The 19,360-nt window shown below is 41.1% G+C and overlaps 1 protein-coding gene across 1 annotated transcript in view; it reads left to right on the forward strand.

Annotated features, from left to right (window-relative positions):
• LOC102200618 (putative homeodomain transcription factor 2) overlaps window positions 1–19,360 on the forward strand; it is a 49,421-nt gene that overhangs the window by 26,859 nt on the left and 3,202 nt on the right. Inside the window, exons 3-17 of the mRNA XM_013908762.1 lie at window positions 6,648–6,704; window positions 6,993–7,004; window positions 10,399–10,468; window positions 10,967–11,125; window positions 12,899–13,064; window positions 14,341–14,502; window positions 15,445–15,673; window positions 15,756–15,902; window positions 16,001–16,157; window positions 17,195–17,262; window positions 18,023–18,151; window positions 18,227–18,312; window positions 18,736–18,928; window positions 19,013–19,144; window positions 19,231–19,317. Coding sequence (XP_013764216.1) covers window positions 6,648–6,704; window positions 6,993–7,004; window positions 10,399–10,468; window positions 10,967–11,125; window positions 12,899–13,064; window positions 14,341–14,502; window positions 15,445–15,673; window positions 15,756–15,902; window positions 16,001–16,157; window positions 17,195–17,262; window positions 18,023–18,151; window positions 18,227–18,312; window positions 18,736–18,928; window positions 19,013–19,144; window positions 19,231–19,317 — 1,854 coding nt within the window. The remainder of the gene's footprint in view (window positions 1–6,647; window positions 6,705–6,992; window positions 7,005–10,398; window positions 10,469–10,966; window positions 11,126–12,898; window positions 13,065–14,340; window positions 14,503–15,444; window positions 15,674–15,755; window positions 15,903–16,000; window positions 16,158–17,194; window positions 17,263–18,022; window positions 18,152–18,226; window positions 18,313–18,735; window positions 18,929–19,012; window positions 19,145–19,230; window positions 19,318–19,360) is intronic.

Below are 19,360 nucleotides of genomic sequence, written 5' to 3' on the forward strand. Positions count from 1 at the left end.
TAGACTAATTTTAAGTTGATAATTATTAGTGGTAGCTGCAGTCTTTTGTGTGTTTGAACCTGGGTTGAATGTATTCCTATATTTACACAGTAGTGATGCCCTAGAGACACACTGATGGAAAAATCCCTCCCCTCTTTGTGGGACGCTGGGTGTGGTTAGCTCTCACGCGCTGATTAACCACCAAAGTCTGGCTCAGAGAGAAGAGATGTTTTCAAACTGGAAGGAACGAGGAAAAACTGGATGAAAAGTTGACACAAACATCTGACAAACTACACTGTCAGCAGCTTCACACATTGTTAAAATCCTGGTATAAATTTGACTGCTACACATTGTAATCACTAAATCTTTGCCAATTATATTTATTTTTTATTTATTTTTTGCAATGTTAATAGTTTAGCCTGTGAAGCTACTGCTGGAAAGGTGACGTCCTCATTGTTGCTTGTTTTGTCTAATCTTGGTGCAAATCTTGATTTAAAAAAAACAACAAAAAAAACAATAAATAAAATCATTTTCCCTCAACAGCTCAGGCAATCGGGTGCTTAATAATAGTAGGTTATTCAGAGAAGATTTTTTTTATGGTTTTCCAGGATGGTGACTTTTTGACAAATGTTCAGAGGAACGTTTTTGAGCCTCTTAGCCCTGACCTATGAATCATTCAAGAATAAAAATAGACCCAACTCAAAGGATGACCCAGTGTTGTTTACACATAACAGGCACATTAGCAAAGAACCCGTTTTACATTGTATCATTAGGTACTATGTTGCATATGTGTTTTTGTGATAACCTGGTAGTATATGTATTTCTTTTGCTTATGGAAAAAACAAAACAGTATAACACAGTTTGACAGCCATAAGTGTTTGTTTGGGAATCACCTTGTTGATAAAATAAAGAGCAATTGACTGAAAACTTGGCATATCTCAGCATGGTGTTTAAGCATGTCTTTAAAGTTTGAGAAAACTGGAACAAGTGGAGCATAAAACAAGTAGTGGGGGGCCTAAAAGAAAGGGGGGGGGGGAGTCTGCAGCAGATCAACAGTATCTGAAAGTCATATCCTTAAGAAACGGGGGGGGGGGAATCAGTAAAAACCTGGCACAGGAACTGAAAGATGCATCTAGGCCTTCAGGTGATCAATCTACTGTTGACGCAAGCCTCTTTAGGAATGGTCTGAGTAGAAAGTTCGCTGTCAAGAGGCCATTCTTGGGGAAAGGAAATGGGGAGAAAAAGCTGAGGGATGCCAGTTTATACAACTGGACTGAAATTCAGTGGCCACAGGTCTGGTGGAGTGATGAATCCAAATTTGAGATTTGATTGATGTTCTTGTCGGTGTATATAAAGCTATCTGTAAACAGTGGAGGTGAAGGCTTGGCCATGGTTTTGAGGGGGGTTTTTTGGGGGGGGGGGTTTAGCCATTGGTGTTGAAAATCTTCAAATATGCTGGAAGTATGAACAGAGAGAAGTAATGTCAGATTTTGATTCACCTGTATTTGATCTCAAGCAAAGTGCCAATACAGTAAAAGCATACCATACCACACCATGGATTGGCCTCCCCAGAGCCCAGACTTTAACATTATTGAAGCAGTGTTTGATCATCTTGATGGAGAACCAAAAAAAAGAGCTTTGAATGCCCTTTTGCTGACTCTATAAAAACCACTTGAATGAAACTCGTTAGAATAGTGCAAACTCTGTTTTTGCATTGCCATTCAATAAATCACTGCACCTATTTTTGCATTTTCCTGGTAAAATATGAAGAAAATGCGGTAGGCTAAAGTCTTTTGCACAGTACTGTTTACCTGGCTTCTGCAAAACCTGCAGTTGAGTAGGGAATTGAACTCCCGGCCCTGTCATTAGTAGCAGACTCACCCAACCCTCTTAAACCTCAGCGGCCCATTTCGTTTGAAGCTGCACTGTTCAGGATTGTTACATAATGTCCACTGACAGGTTGTCCCCCTGTAAAGTTTATATGACAAACGTGTTAACAGTTTACACAAGGAACCCACAACAAACAGAGCAACATTACCATTTATTTGGAATCGTGTTTGCTCTTTTGTTGTTCTGTTTTTGGTGTACACTAATTCCCAGGGGAAATGTTGTGGTTTCTGGACGCTAGAGTTGAAGTTTACGGTTGAACAGTAATTAAGGCCTTTATAGGATTCATAGGTATGAGGGGATAAATCATGTGAGATAGTCCTCGAAGGCATGGTTAATGCAGAAATATTGATTACAGCAGATTTAAAGTCAATGCAGTAAAGTCTGTGACCAGGATTGACATTTGAGTACTCGTTATTTTTAAGCCGACTAAACCCCAAGCAGACAACGGATGAATGACGACATCGCGCACTGAAGAGTGTAAATCATTCGCGGCTGAAATTTCTGTTAATATGTTAAACTTCACGTCAACAACATTCCTCTGAAAGTCAGCATCTGTCTTTGTCTCTGATACCCCCTCAATTGCAGAGGCAGTTATGTAACTCCGCTCTCCTCCTCCGACTCCCCTCGGTGCATCGTCCCTCTCTGTTGTCATGACGACTCCAGCATTGCTGCAGAGGCACACTCGGCCTCTTCGCTCTCAGCTCTTGATTTGCTTGTCAAATTGCTGAACTTTGAATTTTTTTTTTGTTCTTCCCTGGTCCAAATCCTTACATTAAAACTGAGAATTTAAGTATTTGAGATTTATTAAAGTAGTTTTTTGCAAAATGGTCAAAACCAGCTGGCTGATCATGAGTGGTTGATGAGGTAAATAGATAGTGATGTAACGGTGTGTGAGTGTGGTGATAAGAGGATTTACAGTGCTGTAAATGCCTCTCTGTCAAATCACAGTTACCTCGCGACTCTATGATGTAACAACAGATGAGCGTGTGTGCGTGTGCCTCCACTTTCCATACCAACTTTCACTCTTATCTATCCCCCTTCCACTTTTATCTTCCTACTTAGTAGTCTGGTCATGTTTGTCCTCTGGAGCATATGTGGAGGACAGTCAAACATCCTCGCGTGTGAGTGTGTGTGTTTTAATGGGCCGAGTGGAGTGGAAAATTAGCTGTCAGTCTAAATGTCATGCAGTCAGTCAGACGTCCAGAACTCAGCTGGTTTTACCTTACTGGTGGAGCCTCGAGATCCTCATCTGTCCCTAGTCGATAAGTCACAACCCTTTTACTATATAACACATGAAGGGTTTATTTTGAAAAGCATCTATAATGTTTTAAAGCAGTGGTAAAAGGTAATATTCAATTCTAGCTTCAAGTATAAGTTCTTCGTTATATGCTTATGAAGCTGAACACTGAGATGAGTGTTTATTCACCTGCTTAAAAGGCTTCTCAGTCCACTCCAGCGTGGATTCTTTCCTTATTTGTACGTCGCCTCGGACAAAGAGTCTGCCAAGTCATAAATGTTTAAATAGGAGTTTAAAATTAGACGGAGGTCTCAAGTTGCACCCGTTGAAAAAAATGGTCTTTTTTTTTTTTCCTTCCTATAGTTAGTTAGATTTATAAGCAGCAGCAGGTAGATTTTGCACACTCACTGTACAGTGTACCCTTTAAAACACGCAATTAAAGACTTTTTCCCTTCTCACATCTGCATACTTGTATTTTAATACATAATTATAGCTGCATAACCAAAGATTTCTCAAGTTTTTCTATTATTATTGTCCATACTTATTTGTAATGCATTAAACTTGCTTGATTTTGAATTGTAAAATGTATCTGTTTACAGTTAGTCCTGGTGTCTTGTCAGCTCAAGTTCAGTATCTCTAGCCCATAAAACTAGAAATACTGAACTTGCTTTGCTATGGTCTACTTTTAGCACAATAACAGAAGGCCAGGTCATTATAAATATCAATAAACTGATATTTTGGAGACGGTTTATCTTAACTTTAAGACTTGGAACCTAGGCAGACAATTCCTTTCATTCCAGCTTCAGCATGCATTTCCAAATTTGTTTAGTTCCCATTCCGAGCTACTCCGGTAAATAAAAACACTGTACGGTCGTGTACCGTCATCCTCCCTCCACACTTAGCTGTTTCTACCTGTTATGAGCTCTCTGATGTTGTAAAGGCGAAGAAAACATCAGAAATTAACAACAAACTTTGTTCAAAATACGCTCACAACCACTGCTCCTCAATGAGGCCTTTCCAGAGACCGTGTTGTCTGGCCCGGCTTGTTGCTTTATTATCAATAAACATTTGTCATTTGTAATTAGGATTTATTCATTTTATAAGGTTATTCATTAGCAAAGGTTGGAAAAGCGAATAAATGACCTTTTACTGACAAATTTTATATTGAAATAATCAAAACAGCAGACTTCTTGATAGAAGAATTAGTTTGTTTGTATTTGAACAAGTCTTTACAGCATTAAACACATCTGGAACCTCTGGAATAGATGCGATCAGAGCAGCACCCTGGTTCTAAAGATTGGTATCTCTGTACACAGAGAGAATATTATCAAATATTGCTTCTTCATAAAGAGGAAACGAGTGCATCACAATCTGACTGCTAGTTCCAGACAATATAATTTGAAAACTGTCCATGAAACCGCATGATTAACCTCACAGTACCCAGCTACCTCCAGACAAAACCAATTGATTAGAATTTGGGATTGATGTGTACTCAATAGTTGTACCATAGTGTGACCTGCGGGAGGGCGGTGTCACAACAGGCACGTGCTGAAGCTGGTGTCAAAGTGTGCCTGTTATGTGGGACGGCCACAATGTGACACCTTGCCTGACCCACATCTTTTACTGCTATATGTGATCGTTGACATGGAGATGTCACCAGACTGAGGTGCTGTCTGCACCACATAAAAGAACAAATCATTTTACTAATGTGATCGTTGTTTTGTTAATAAAAAGAACTTTGGAGGACTTGTAAAGTGATATTCGTAATAAGACAGGGTTTGTTTGTTTTTTTTGTAACTACATGGCACACACTTTCTCTTCTTGAGTTCCTAAATTTGATTCCTCTCTGTTTCAGTCTCTCTTGGTGCTCTTCCTTCGTCGTCTTTGACCTCTTTCTCTCTCTCTCCATTCATCATTAATGAAACTGCATTAAATATGCATAGTTTCCACTGGCGTGCTGATGGGGTGACCCAGACTCGATGCCATGGAGGCATATAAGCTCGCAAGAAAAACCTGATCTGCTGACACCTCTACCAGGAGATGGGGGGGGGGTTTTGTTTTGTTTTTTTAAAGAAGCTGCTTAATAGTGCAACTCTAGTAGAATTGTATCTTCTAATTGTGAAATCTAAAAGCAGGTGACATAAGAAACCAGCAACCCTGTGAAATTGGTGCAGTCTGACCTTGGAGTGCGTTTGTTTTGATCTGTGTTCCCAGATCAGATACAAATATATCTTGTTCTTACAGTAACAGCACTCTCTATCATTGTCTGATATATTTTCTTTCTGGTGTCTGCTGTGCTTGGCTCATACAGACCACATTGCTTGGCACATAATAGCATATAATGGCTTATCCACTCCTCTGACCTCACGCACACCCTGATAAACACGATTAGTCCTCGACACGCACCAACACTCTGCAGGTCTATTGATCCCTCTGATCCCTGTGACAGTAACAAGTGGTGCACCCTTCATTTCGCCCTGCCCTTCCTCCTGTGTGTAATATTGGTAAATACTAGCTGCTGGTGCATATTATCCTATCAGGGGTTTTTGTTAGCTGTACTCCAGTTAAGAGGTAATCAAGGAAAAGAACAGACAGGACGTACTGTAGGTGTAATGTGTTCTTGTTGCTGGTTTTATGTGATCTGTACATTTCAGTGCATTAAGTGTTTACATCCCTGTTAACTTGCTGTAGTTCTATCTGTTATTAAAACATCCAAAAAGTCTGCAGACTGAGAGTCGTGCCACAGCAGCACTTTATTAAAGTAGATTGCTCAGAGTGCAATAATTCATCCTCCAACATAATGGCTGAACTGCTCCTCTGTTTGGGAGATGGAGATTTAACCACAAAATGACACAGGCGCTCGGCAACCTTGCTTTTATATCGGAGTATAACTAAAATACAACCAGCTGAAACCAAAAGTTCTTAAAGCATTAGAGGAGAAAACATCGATTCACCAGGTTCAGACATCTTTACAATCCCGTTACTGGAGTGGATTTCTCCTTATGGGTCTGATTTACTGTGTTTTAATGGCTCACTTTCAGATCCGTCCATATCTGTTGTATTTTCAATAAATTCCAGCTAGTTTTATGAGACCGTGACAGTTCCAGTTGTGAAGCAAGAGCCTGAAATCTTGAACTCCCACACAAAACAAAACAAAGCTCTAACCATAATCGTGTGTCTCTGCAGGCTTCCTCCTGTTATGAGATATAATGAGGCTGTAGGTAATGGGGATGATGCAGCTAGCAGATGAAGGGTGGATTTCATGCAGAGAATGAAAGTAGATCAAGCTTTATTCATAAGTTTGATTGTTCAGAGGCAGATGGTCTGACCACTAACCTTTATTTGCTCTGCAGTCTTTATCAGAACAGAAACTTTGTTGTGTGTAAAAGAAACCTGTTGTGGTTTTCAATCATTACTACTTTTTTTTCTGTAAAGTCTGCAGAGCATCTTGTAAGATTAAAGCTTGTACTAGGTTTGTGTTTACTGCTGGTTTCTTCACTGGATTTCATAATTAATACCTTGTTTGTTTTTATTTTTCCAGATTGGCGCCTATGACCAACAGATATGGGAGAAATCAGTGGAGCAGAGAGAAATAAAGGTCTGTTTCCTCCACACTTCCATGTTTTGGTTTGGTTTTTTGCTTTTTGCCATTTTCATTTTCCTGTTTGTTTCTCCTTCTGGTCTCTGCTTATTCATCCTTCATGTCTTGTGGTTCCTTTTGCATTATCGCTTCAGTTTTATTGAGTTTTTATTCTGCCGTCACTTTTCCTATGTTTTCTTTTCACTCTTTCCTTTCTGTCCTCCTGGCTGTGTGTCATCTGCCCATTTGTCCTCACTTCACCTCCATCCTCCTCCTCCTATCATCTTTTTCTCTTCCTCTCTTCAGTTTATTTCTCTGGTGAGTACACAGCAGGGAGGATGTTCCTCCTGTTTTCCCACAGTGCATGTCTGCTCATCGTACGCTGTAGACAAAATAGACTCTTATTGGTTACTGGTTTGTTATCACGTAGTTTTCAGGGTCACAGCTGCATTCCTGTGACCAGTCAGTGTGGTGTGTTTCTCTCATCACAGACCTAACAATGTGCATCCTCAACATCTAGTTCACAGTAGCAATGTGCACATGTGACCTCAGTTACCGTAACAACCAAAAGATGACACCTTAGTGCAGAAATTACTATACCAACATAGGAAGTTCAACCTCTGATCTTTTGACCTTTTTTAAATCAGAAAAGTTTTCTTGCATTTAAACTTCCTGTAGTTTTATTTTTTTTTATTGAAGGAGTTATTAAAATTTCATATGCATTGAATCGGCCTCAGATGAGAGTTTTGCTATCTGACAGATCTGTGCTTCTATCACCCTCCATCCCTCATATAGTACTTCTTAGAGAAACAGACTTTTTAATCAGCTCAGTACGCGCACATACGCACGCACGTGCACACACGCGCGCACATGCACACCACTGACCTTGGTTTATGTCTGTTAAGCAATGGTTTCCCAGAGTCTGCAGCTGCAGCAGGAAGTACAGAGCGCATCTTAGTGTGGTACTGACACAAGATGCTCTAACTCCTGCTAAGTGTTAATTATACCGTTTATTGGCTCATATAAACTCAACCAATCGGCATCATAAATCTAGAGAAACGAGTCTCTTCATTCTATTTTTAGCAGAAGACGACAGCTTATCTCACTAGAGAGGAGAACTGCTCTTTTATTCTTATCACAACCCTGATCATAGCTGCAGTTTATTTACAAACTGGAAAGAAAGTGTACTTTTGGATTACTTAATGATTTAAAGACCAATGCCATTTTATTTAATTGGTGTTAAGCCTTATTGTTACAACACAAACAAATAAATGCCATTTGTCACTCATGAGCACAATCTGTTCATACACAATAAAACATCAGATACAGGAGCTGAAATTGTTTTTGTTTTTTTTTTTTTAAACAATGTAAACTCTTATTAACAAAATAAAATTAGGATTAGAAAGACTTCACGTCTCAGTTGGGGTTGGTTATTAAACTGAACTAAACCTAGCGTGAGTTTGTTAATAGTAGAAATGTCTGGAGAAGAACCCAAGCTGCCCCCTGCTGTGCAGGCAGGAAACTGCTGTTACTACTGTTTGAGGGCTAAAAACAACTTGAAATGCAGCCAAGCATCAGCAACAAAAGAACAGATGAAAAGCAGTGAGAGAAGTGGTGATTACTGAATGCAAAGAGTGTTTGTAAATGTTAGATTTAAATAAACTTTTGTTTTGTACATATTTCACAGTCAGTCACAGAAGCAATGTTTAGCTTGTGAAGATAAAAGGCTTTTCACAGCATGGAGATAAGTGAGCTGAGGCCAGGCGAGATGCTCGTGAAGGACTTTACTGCTGCAGTAAAGACTCTACCTGCATCTACTTTACTCTCTTACACACATGCGCGCGCACACACACACTATATTAGCATGTAAATAGTGCTATTTAAAGATAAGAACCTTCACCGAGGCTCCATATCAGACCATTCGCTGATAACAGAACTTGATTGGCTGCTATGTAAATATTAGCATGAGCTGAGCAGATTCAGGTGCACCGCTTTATGTGGTATTTCACAGTACTCTTGGATATGTCTCACATTGAAATGTGCAGAATTTGAATGGACTTACTTAAGGACTTAAGGACAGTACTAGTGTTGATAGAAAACCAGGTTTCAGGTGATACCAAGACTAAAAATTGTACTCTCAGAAAGCCCAAACTTGGATCCAGCTGCAAGTACAGACGAGGAATACATTCAGTATGAAGGAAAAGTGATTACCTGTGATTTCCGAACTGCATGAACATAGTTATATAAAGACCAATGAACACCATACCTCCCTTATTTTTAAACTTATGGGCTTTTTCTAGCAGCATGTCTGGATTATGGCTACGTTTGGAAAGGAGCTGCCAGAAAACTGAGACTCCACAAAAGTGGAAAAAGATGCAGGAATCTGGTGACTGACTAAAAATAGGTTTAATGTTTCAGCAGTAATTATGATGTAGAGTAATCGGAGCTTCTGCGGCCGTCTTCCTAAAATGATTCCAGAGATTTTGCGATGTGCACAATCTAGCCCTGAAAAACCAAACAGACGAGTGCTTGCCAGGAAAGATGTAAAAGGATACAGTAATCTAGATACTCTTGCACGTTTCCACTTAACTCTAGTGTTAAGAGGAAACGTGCAAGAGTATTCAACAGCAGAAGAACCTGTCTCCAGATATTTCCAGACACCTTTTCTGTGAACAGGCTGGTTCTTCCCAGGAAATCGGAGCCTCAGTGCCACCTCAGACAGGCCTGAGGATATTTCATAAACTTGTGGAGTCCTAAGTTTGAAAAACTACAAGCCTCAACTTTCCTAAAGACCATGACAGAAATGCAATTATTGGTCCTGTGAGATGAGTGGCTTTCCATGAAATTAGTCAGAACTGCTGCAGTAAAGCCATAAGGAGCCCAACGGTGAGCCAAGAAAAAGGCCGTGCACACAGAGGTGCACACATGTGTACACAGCACTGTGACCTCGGCTGTGTTTATAGATCATAATAATTTAATCCAAACTATTGTCGGGCTGCTTACACACTAATTCAGGCATTGTACTTAATCTCTCTTTCTCACGCGCACACACACACACGCGCGCACGCACACACACACACACACACACACACACACACACACACAGGGAGAAAGGTCAAACAAGAGATTCATGTGAATTTTATAATTTATAGTCGCTCATAATGTTTCGGTACAGTTTGTTATCTGAGCTAACAGATAACACACAAAAACAGACACACACACACAAATGGAGCGTATGCATCATAGGAGGATGTGACAGGCTGGCACAGGAAGTTGGCATGCCACAGGGGAGCGTTATTCCCAGGGTCATAAACTGAACAAAGCACCGTATTTAACTACAGCAGTCAAAATGAGTAAGCGCTATTACACAGTTTGTAATGACAGGGCTGGCTTCAGGGTCTGAGAGGGTATATTCATCAAAAAAAGCTGCACCACAGCACAAGAATCAAAATAAACATTAAAGTGTAGATGCAGTTCTCCACGAATTAATGGATTCTTGTACATGTAAATCTGCTTGATGTGTGTAGATGCATAAACTCTTAGAGTAGAAGCCGTAGCTGTGTGAGTGCACGGTGTGCCTCATCAGACACTGACCACACCTGTGTTTATGAAGGCATAAAGTGCACGAGCAGCGTGTATCCCTGTGTGAGTACTTGCATATTAATGATGTCTCTTTGTGTCGCACTCACTCTGCGTCTCTCTCCCCCTGCAGGGCTTGAGGAACAAGCCAAAGAAGACGGGACACGTTAAACCAGATCTCATCGATGTGGACTTGGTTAGAGGTGAGGGGGTAAAAAAAATGGGGGCTTTCTGCTTAAGGAAAATCCAGTAGACCGACTGCAACATTTCCACATGTGCATAAAAGATACACATGTGAACGTGAGACGGGCAGCATGGCCGTGCCAACCTCCCGTCGCTGTTAATGCCCGCTCTTTCTTTCTGCCTCGATCCATCCGTCTCATATTCATCACATTTTCAATTATTCATCAGAAGAGTCAGTTTAATCCCCCTTGGTTAGGGACATAATCAAGGCAGAAACGCAGGCAGGGAAAAGATAAACTGAGTCGGGGGGGGGGATCTGGTGAGATAAAAAAGATAGATGAGGAGGGAGAGGGAGCCTAAAAAGGAAGAAGCGAAGATTAAAAGATTAGCTGAGCTCTAATGTGACTCCTGGATGTATTAACTGATGTGCTTTTCTGCTCACAGCAGAGTCATTTGCTTTAATTAGCTCTCATTAAACTTGAAAGTGTGTGTGTTTGTTTCTGTTTTCTTATCCTCAGGGTCTGCGTTTGCCAAGGCCAAACCTGAGAGTCCATGGACGTCACTGACCCGGAAGGGCATCGTTCGAGTCGTCTTCTTCCCGTTTTTTTACAGATGGTGGATCCAGGTCACCTCCAGGGCCATTTTCCTCTTACTGCTGGCACTCTATCTGCTGCAAGGTTGGTGTGAGAGTGTGTTTCTTTTTTTTCTTTTCTCACAACCCACAATCTTGGTGCTCTCAGTGGAGTGGAAATGCAACTCCTAAGTAAACTGTGGGACGAGTTGTTTGTTTAGTAAGATGTCAGGGTGAACACTCAACATCTGTAGTGGATGTACAAATAAATAAATCCTGATTATTTGTTGAGTGAGTGACCTATTGCTTTTTCTTTATCTCCTGTCATATATTTGCTCTTTACATTTAGATTTGATCATATTAAACATGACCAAACTTTCAAAGAATGAGGTTAGTGTATGTACAATAATCCTGATTTTTTTATTTTTTTATTTTATTTTTTAAATTCTTGGATATGCACAACATCAGAGGAGATGTCTCCTTATATGGTCATCTTATGTATCAGTCGCACAGACTTAGACGACTCCCTGGCAATCTGCTGTTACTAGAGAAAATGTGTATTCTCCAATTGGTTTGCAAGTGGTTGCCAGCTGTCAGTCACAAGAGGGTGCTGCACAAGAACCTCATGATTACTTTGGTCTAGCAGATTGTTCTGCTTTGGTCGGTTCTGCGGCTCCTGATCTGCCGTGTTGCAACATTGATGTCGCAGCTGGGTTGAAGCCACGCGTGTATGATTGTATTGGTTTTTACTGCCATTTGAAAGAGATTCTGGGACAGAGGCTCAGAGATATGCAGATATAGAGAGGGAGAAGTTGCGATAGTTTGCAGAGCGTTTTTCCACAAGTCTCATGTTTTCAAAGTCTTTGCCTCTAGTTTTGTCTGAGTGGTGACACCTATGGTTCAGGAGAATAGGCACACACATTTCTACAGAGAAGCCCCAGCTCTCTGTTATTGAAAACCTGTGAAGGGCTGCCAATCAGAAGAAAGTGGTTTTAAAGTGGTAGGAGCTACAACAGTCTGGAGGATAAACCAAGGCCTCTTATAAGACGCAAATGTTCTGAACTGTGAATCATGCAAAGGTACTCCAGCAGACTCCCAGAATAAAAACATGGAGCCGACTGTAAGGGTAATTTATTCCTCTTCTTTAGTCTTCAGTTTAAAACGAGGTTCACAAACTGCTTGAACAGCTGCCAAAGCGCTTGTAAGATAATGTTTTTCCTAAAATGCACAGACTTCTATAAGAAGCACCTCCAGGTTGCACCCACAGATGCACACTCTCACTCGCTCTCTCTGCACAAACACTTTCACGAGCACTGAACGGTATTTTCCACCACCTACATCACGTTGACCTTTTCTACCCTGAAGAAAACGCTGTTGTTTTTCATCTCTCCCTCCACCCTTCCTGCCGACCTCGTCTACACACCACATAAAACACCACACGCCTTCTTGTTGACACTACAATGAAAATAACTTGAAGTGTCAAGCTATTTTTTTTTTTTTTTAATTTAAATTGTTGAGCATACACTGGAAAAGAAAGAAAAAAGAAAGAGACAAGCAGAGAAGCAACAAATAAAATAGTAACATGGAGGGATGGGATGGAGAGCAGTTGGCCAATCCAGGGGAAGATATTAAAACTCATCAGTTCTTTTTGCATATTTGAGTTGGTGTGTTTTTCTGTTGCAAAACATTAACATTAGAGGAGCTTTTGCTCACTTGAGTCACATTCAGACTTCTTTTCTACTCATTTGTTAAACTTGTAGATTAAAACAAGCTGTATGTAATGTGTAGACCTGCAGTTTTGTCTTCAAGCTGCTACTGTTACTTTAATTTAATGTCTGTTTCTGCTCTAATGAATCCTGTTTGTTCATATTTCTCACAGTCGCTGCAGCATTCCTGTATGTGACCATCCCGCAGCCTCATGGGATACCGGCCACCGAGGTGTTTGAAGCCATCTTGCTCATGTTGCTGCTGGGCACCGTCCACTGTCAGATTGTCTCCACCAGGACCCCGAAACCTGCCTCCAGCAGTGGGGGGAAGAGACGCAGGTGAGGAAGGGAGAAGGGCTGAGAAGTATTGCTGAGTGAAAGCTTTTAGGAAGACTAGATGGGGAGGAGGTGAAGGCATCACATGAGATAAAGCCCTTCAGGGACAAAAGAGAGAGTCAGGAAGAGATAAAGAGGAAGATGTGAAATAACAAAGGCAGTATTTAGATGATATACAAACCACGAGATACCAAAAGAGTGATGGAAAGAAAAATGAATGAAAACCTCTTTTGTTGCTGGGGTGTATCTGACCTCAGTTAATGTAAAGCGTAAAACACTCAAATCTGTACTAAAACACACCCTGGATGAATGTGCTGTCACTTCTTAAAGATGAAATGAGCTCTGTGTGTGTGTGAGAAAGTAGAGTAGTTTGCTTATTGCTGCTGTGTTTTGTAGTGTTTAGATTTGCAGTCTGTGAGTTTCCCTTTGTGTTTTGTTTTTTGTTTTTGTTTTTTGGTTCAAGGCTTTTTGGTGTGTGGCTGCTTTTCTGGCTCACAGTAACGTAAAGACAATTTTCAAACTCCTGGGAAGAAAATTGGACCATGCCACTGTTTTGGAAAGGTTTTCTGGGGATACAAAAATAGTGTGCCTCAATACTGAATCAATCTTTGTACTTCTTGTGATTTTCAGGCGACAGAAAACAATCACATTTGATCAAAGAGGAGTTTGTTGTGACCTTTCTCTCTTTTCTTTATCCTACCTTTGGAGACATGTCGTCATATCAATTGACAGCAGCAAAATATTTAAATTAACTTTTTTTTCATCATAATGAACTCTTTGCTTTTAAATTTTGAGAAGAAGCTCTGTCCTGCACCTCTCCTGTGTGTCCTATATTAAAATAATGACAATCAAGTTCTTGATAATCATTTTTTATGTTAATGTCCTGCAAAAATAAACACAGAATTTCAGTTTATCACATTCACAACCCAAAGAACACCAGTGAAACTGGAAGCATCCTAATCCTTATTTTATCATCTTTTTGTTTTGATGCTATTATATTTAAATTTTAGCTTGTAACATTTCATGAATCTACTTTTGCAGAGTAACAGCCTAGATGATGATTTTGGGAGAATTTGCCTTTGATCTGTTTCAGCCTGTGTGTCCAGCGGGTGCCGGCTGAGTCACAGCACCTTTTTTGAGTTTAGCTTCCTGTGTTAGTTGAACCGTATCATCAGTGTTACGATGAAGGTGCAGCCAGACTCCCGGTGGACACACGGCTGTGGTGTCAGGAGTCTCCAGGTCCGCTCTAAGTGTCTCTCCACTTTTTTCCAAACCGAAGGAAGTTGAGGAAGGCATCTCAGATGGAGGTGCATAGGGAAGGCGACGGGTCTAGCACTACCGATAACACACAGGAGGGGGCGCCACACTCCCACTCAGCCAGCACCACATACAGCCTGGGCGCTTTCTTCCAAGATTTCTGGCATGATATCTGTAAAGCTGGGTGTGTATTTTCATTTTCCATCTTCCTACAATGAGATGATGAACGTAGGCAGGGCTGGGCTACAGTTTGAATCCATTAATTTGCAAAGAGATCTCTGAATTTCAAACGTCAGCCTTGCCTCAGAGCCTAACCTGGGCTTCTTTAGCTGCAACATCATAACATAACGTTTATTTAGGAAGGGATGGAGAACACCGTCCCCCTCATTGGTCAACTAAACAGGCAAGCTTGGTGCTGAAATGTAAAGTCAGTTCTGCAGTTTAACGCCTGCGTAAATTCTGCTTCCTGTAGTGCCAAATCTTTCCCTCATTAATGAGGTGCAGGTGGATTTTGCAGCTAAATTTTATGCCAGTAATTTGCTGATAAAGCTACGTTTAAAAGAAGCACTGGGGCAAGAGGCGTGCATGTCTGGTGAGTAAAGCCCTAACCCCCATGCTTCTACTTGAACAAGCTTTCAGCAGACCGCAACAGTGTGGAACCTTTTTGAGATCCAAGTAGCTCTTTATTTGGGAAATCCATCCACTGATTATCTGCCACACTCACTTTAGCTCCAAAACACTTTCTTCTATCTGATTCAGGCTCTTTTATTCCAAAAATAGTTTTAAAAAATCTCTTGTAATGAGTATCAGAAAGCAGTATCACCAATTGTACTACAGATAAAACACTGTATTTTAAAATGCAGGTATCTTACTCGATGTCGACTTAGCTGCCATTACAAGCGTTTATTTTGTGTGAATGTTCCACATTACTGTGTTGAATGCATCCTGTTGTGAGTTTGCTATTGCATGTCTAATTTTCTAACTGTAATTATTTACTAGTTTAAGATAATCACAGCCCTGCCACTTCTCTGCTTATCTAAATATGTCTGTTTCTGCACTCTCCCCCCCCATCGACCTCCGGTCTGGTTTTCTTTCCGTTCTTCCTCTTCTTTGCTTCCTACCAAAGGTCCAAGAAGTCCAAGCTTTCCATCGATAAATCCACAGAAACGGACAACGGCTACGTGTCGCTGGATGGCCGCGTGACCAATCGCAGTAGCGAGGAGGGGCTCCAGCTCCACGAGCAGCGATGCGATTTGTTAAATAGGGCTGACGAGGTGTGCTGGAACCCGCACACGCAGCCTGCACACGGTCACGCTGCCCGCAACAATGGACTGCTGCTGGCCGGTGGTAATAAGGTAACCTATCAGTGTTCATTATTTCAATATTTTAACCCTAATATTGTCCTGGATTTGACTCTCATGTCACTTTGTTTTTAAGGAGCCGGCGTCAGATGAGGCTTCCAGTGAGGAGGACCCTGAAGCGTCCTACAGCGCCCTCCGCAGGGGAGTGGAAAGAATGAACAGTGACTGTGCACTCCGAAATCGCAAGAATACGCACCACTATAAGAAACACTACACTGTGGAGGTTAGCATGGACACATTAACTCCTTCGCAGGAAGCTCATTCATTCATTTATACTGGACAAATTCAAACAAATGACAGTCATTTTCTCCTTTCTGTCAGGATGTCCCCAAGTCTGGTACCAGCTGCAGCTCCAGATGTTCAAGTCTGAGGACTCAGGATTCAGAGAGTACTCGACACGAGTCTGAGACCGAGGACCTGATGTGGGAGGACTTCCTGCACTGCACTGAGTGCCGATCGTCCTGCACGTCAGAGACAGGTGAGAGGAAGATGTAGAAATCATCTGCTGGGTACTAAAGTCATTTAAACTCAGACGCATACCAGGGTTCATACGGGTGCTTGAAAAATCTCGAGTTTTAATATTAACTTTAAGCTGTTAGATCCTCAGGCGGGCGTTTTCTGAGCTTTCTGCTTGAAGATGAAATGACCAAAATAAATGGAGCATTTCTCTCCCACTACAAACTGTGTGTAAACAGTCTCGGTAACAAAATACAGCGAACACTTGTGAGATGTCATCAGAGGTGTAAATATTACTGCAGATGTTACTATGTCAAAGTTACTGTGACTCAAACATAGAAACATTAGATTTTTTTATTTCCTTCACCTAATTTTTAAAATATTTTATAGCATAAAATATGCTTTGGTTCATATTTAAATCCTATAACAAAATATGGACACTACTCATGTCGGCACTTATATTTAGGAACCGATTAAACGTGATCTCCTCCATTTAGCCCCCATTTTTCTGGGCGTGGGTGTTTAACTAGTTACAAACAAACAAACATCTGTCTCCTATTTTTGTGTCACACAGGAAAGAATCATCAATATCTGATGAAAAAACTTAATTTGGCCTTGCTGTGTGTTATTGTGGCGTTTGGTGAAGTTTTCTTGTTTTGTGGGGTTGTTGGTTTTTTTCAAGTGGAGAGGAATGTCTCTAACAAGTTGATTTGTTTACATTTGCGCATCTTAAATTTTAAGAGAAATGTGTTTTTTGAGTTTGTACACTATATGCATATAAGGCAGCCATTTCCTTTTTCAGTGTTTTTGTGTGGTGCATTTTTCTCTGTTTTAACAAAAGGGGAACAAAGGACATTTAGGTCGACCTGAGATGATTTTGTTTTAATTTTTACATGGTCTTACTGAGGAGATAGTTTTGGGATTTTTTTGGTAATGTGCTGGAAAAGCTTGAAAGTGCTTAAAGAGTGCTTGAAGTTGACTCTGAAAAATGCATATGAACCCTGGCATACCTTCCGATGACTGCGTGTAAATAAGCACTATCGCTGCTCTTCCTCACAGAGGGAGAAGGAGGAGGAACGCCTGTGTGTCCGGCCAAGAAGGAATACAGAGACGACCCTTTCCATCAGGTCTGTAAATGCTCTCACACTTGGAGTTTGAGGATTTGTGGATTAAAGTACTTAAAACTTGAGTAACCAAACTTTTTCAATGACTGAGGGAGGTTATTCATACTCTATTGTATTTCACACGGGAATAGAGGAATCTTGCTACTCTGTCTGTTTGCTATTCTTTAGACCAAATCATTACAATATCACAATTAGAAGAAAACACTGAGCCACGACGTGCATTAGTTATGACAAATTCATGGGAGGAAACGTCACATATGTCACTAGGATGACTTGAAGTTTAACAGGAATTTTGGTCACCCTACTTTTACCTCCACTTTTAGCAGTAATAAAGCAGAGAAGTTTCACTAAATAGAGTAGAGATGGTGAAGGTAGAAACAACTAGAGTCAATCATCCAAAACATTGGACGGTGCACAAAAGAAGAAGACGATGGGTGGAGACGAGTGTCAGGGGTGATTTCTGACAAAAGGATGGCAGCAAGAGTGAAGGGGAAGGTTTACAAGGTGGTAGTGAGACCTGAGTACGATTATACAGGATTATATGAGAGAGATGCGAAGAGGAGAGAGAGTGGATATATTGGAGAAAGGATGTCGAATATGGAGCTGTCACACAGAAGGGATAGAGAAAGAGAAGCTTTGTGGACATAGTGGAAGAGGACATACAGAGGAGGATAATGGGGATGGGGTGGGATGATCTGAAGTAGTAGTAGTAGTTGCCGTGACGAGAGGTGTCAGTATTTAATGGTGTTTGGTTTCCCTGCAGGGTCACCTTCCCTGGCTGCACAGCTCCAACCCAGGCCTGGAAAGGGTGAGCGCCATCGTGTGGGAGGGAAACGAGTGCAAGAAAGCAGACATGTCTGTCCTGGAGATCAGCGGCATGATTATGAACAGAGTGAGTGACGCTTTCCATACAAGCAAAAAACACTAACGAGGGCACCGTACTCATGTAGTTTGTATGTTTTCACAGGTGAATCTTTACACTCCTGGAATCGGTTACCAGGTCTTTGGGAACCTAGTTTCAGTAGCACTTGGGCTCACACCCTTTGCTTACAGGTAATCCATACTACACGTGTGGTCAGTATTTGAATAGTGATCCAACTGAAGTCTTTTGAACAGTGACAATCAGCTGTTATGGATGTTAAGACCAGGACAAAAGTAAATATCCAGAACATATCTGTGAATAATTTTATTTGAGAACGCCAACTCGCCTACCTATGTGGTGGTTTCCACAGGTAGTAATTCTAACCATGATTATGAAAAACTGTTTACTCGTCATAATAGCAGTTTTCATTTTTTTAACTGTGTTTTTTGAAGTTAAAATTCAGTTTGAATGATCATGTTAATGCCTGTGTGTTTAATATTGTTACATGTATCTGAAACAGTTTGGCAAGGTGTCATTTTTAAAAATATAGTAACTTAAGAATTTAAATGTGTGGATTTATTATTTTCCGACCTACATCCTTCTTTCCTATGCAGACTGGCTCAGTACCGTGACTTGGATCAGTTGACCACTCTCTCAGCCAATGAGCTTCTGTCTGTGGCGCTGGGGTGTGGGTCTGGTTCAGATGTCCTGGTAATCACCATGGTAACGCTCAGCTTCCTGGTGCGCGTTTGCCTTATCTGGCTCTTCTTCTTCCTGCTCAGCGTAGCAGAGAGGACATACAAACAGGTGCACAGATAAAAGCTGTTGTCTGCTGATCGTTTGCAAGTCGGATAAACGGTCCCTGTACTTACAATCACGTCGATGTTTCAGAGACTTCTGTTTGCCAAACTTTTTGGTCACCTGACTTCGGCCCGCAGAGCGAGGAAGTCTGAGGTCCCACATTTTAGGCTGAAGAAAGTTCAGAACATCAAGATGTGGCTGTCGCTACGCTCCTACCTCAAGGTACAAAAGTAAAAGTCTTAAATGTACAACTGGAAAAAATTAAATGTTAAGTAAAGACACAAATGGAGAAACTGTTGCATTTGCAGAGACGGGGTCCTCAGCGTTCGGTGGATGTCATTGTATCGTCTGCTTTCCTGCTCACGTTGTCAGTCGTCTTCATCTGCTGTGCTCAGGTAACTTCTGAAGGTGTCAAATCAGCAAAATATACAAGTTTTT

This window comes from Pundamilia nyererei, unplaced genomic scaffold (assembly GCF_000239375.1).
Source record: "Pundamilia nyererei isolate P.nyererei 1_Seehausen unplaced genomic scaffold, PunNye1.0 scaffold00014, whole genome shotgun sequence".
Taxonomy (NCBI): Eukaryota; Metazoa; Chordata; class Actinopteri; order Cichliformes; family Cichlidae; genus Pundamilia; species Pundamilia nyererei.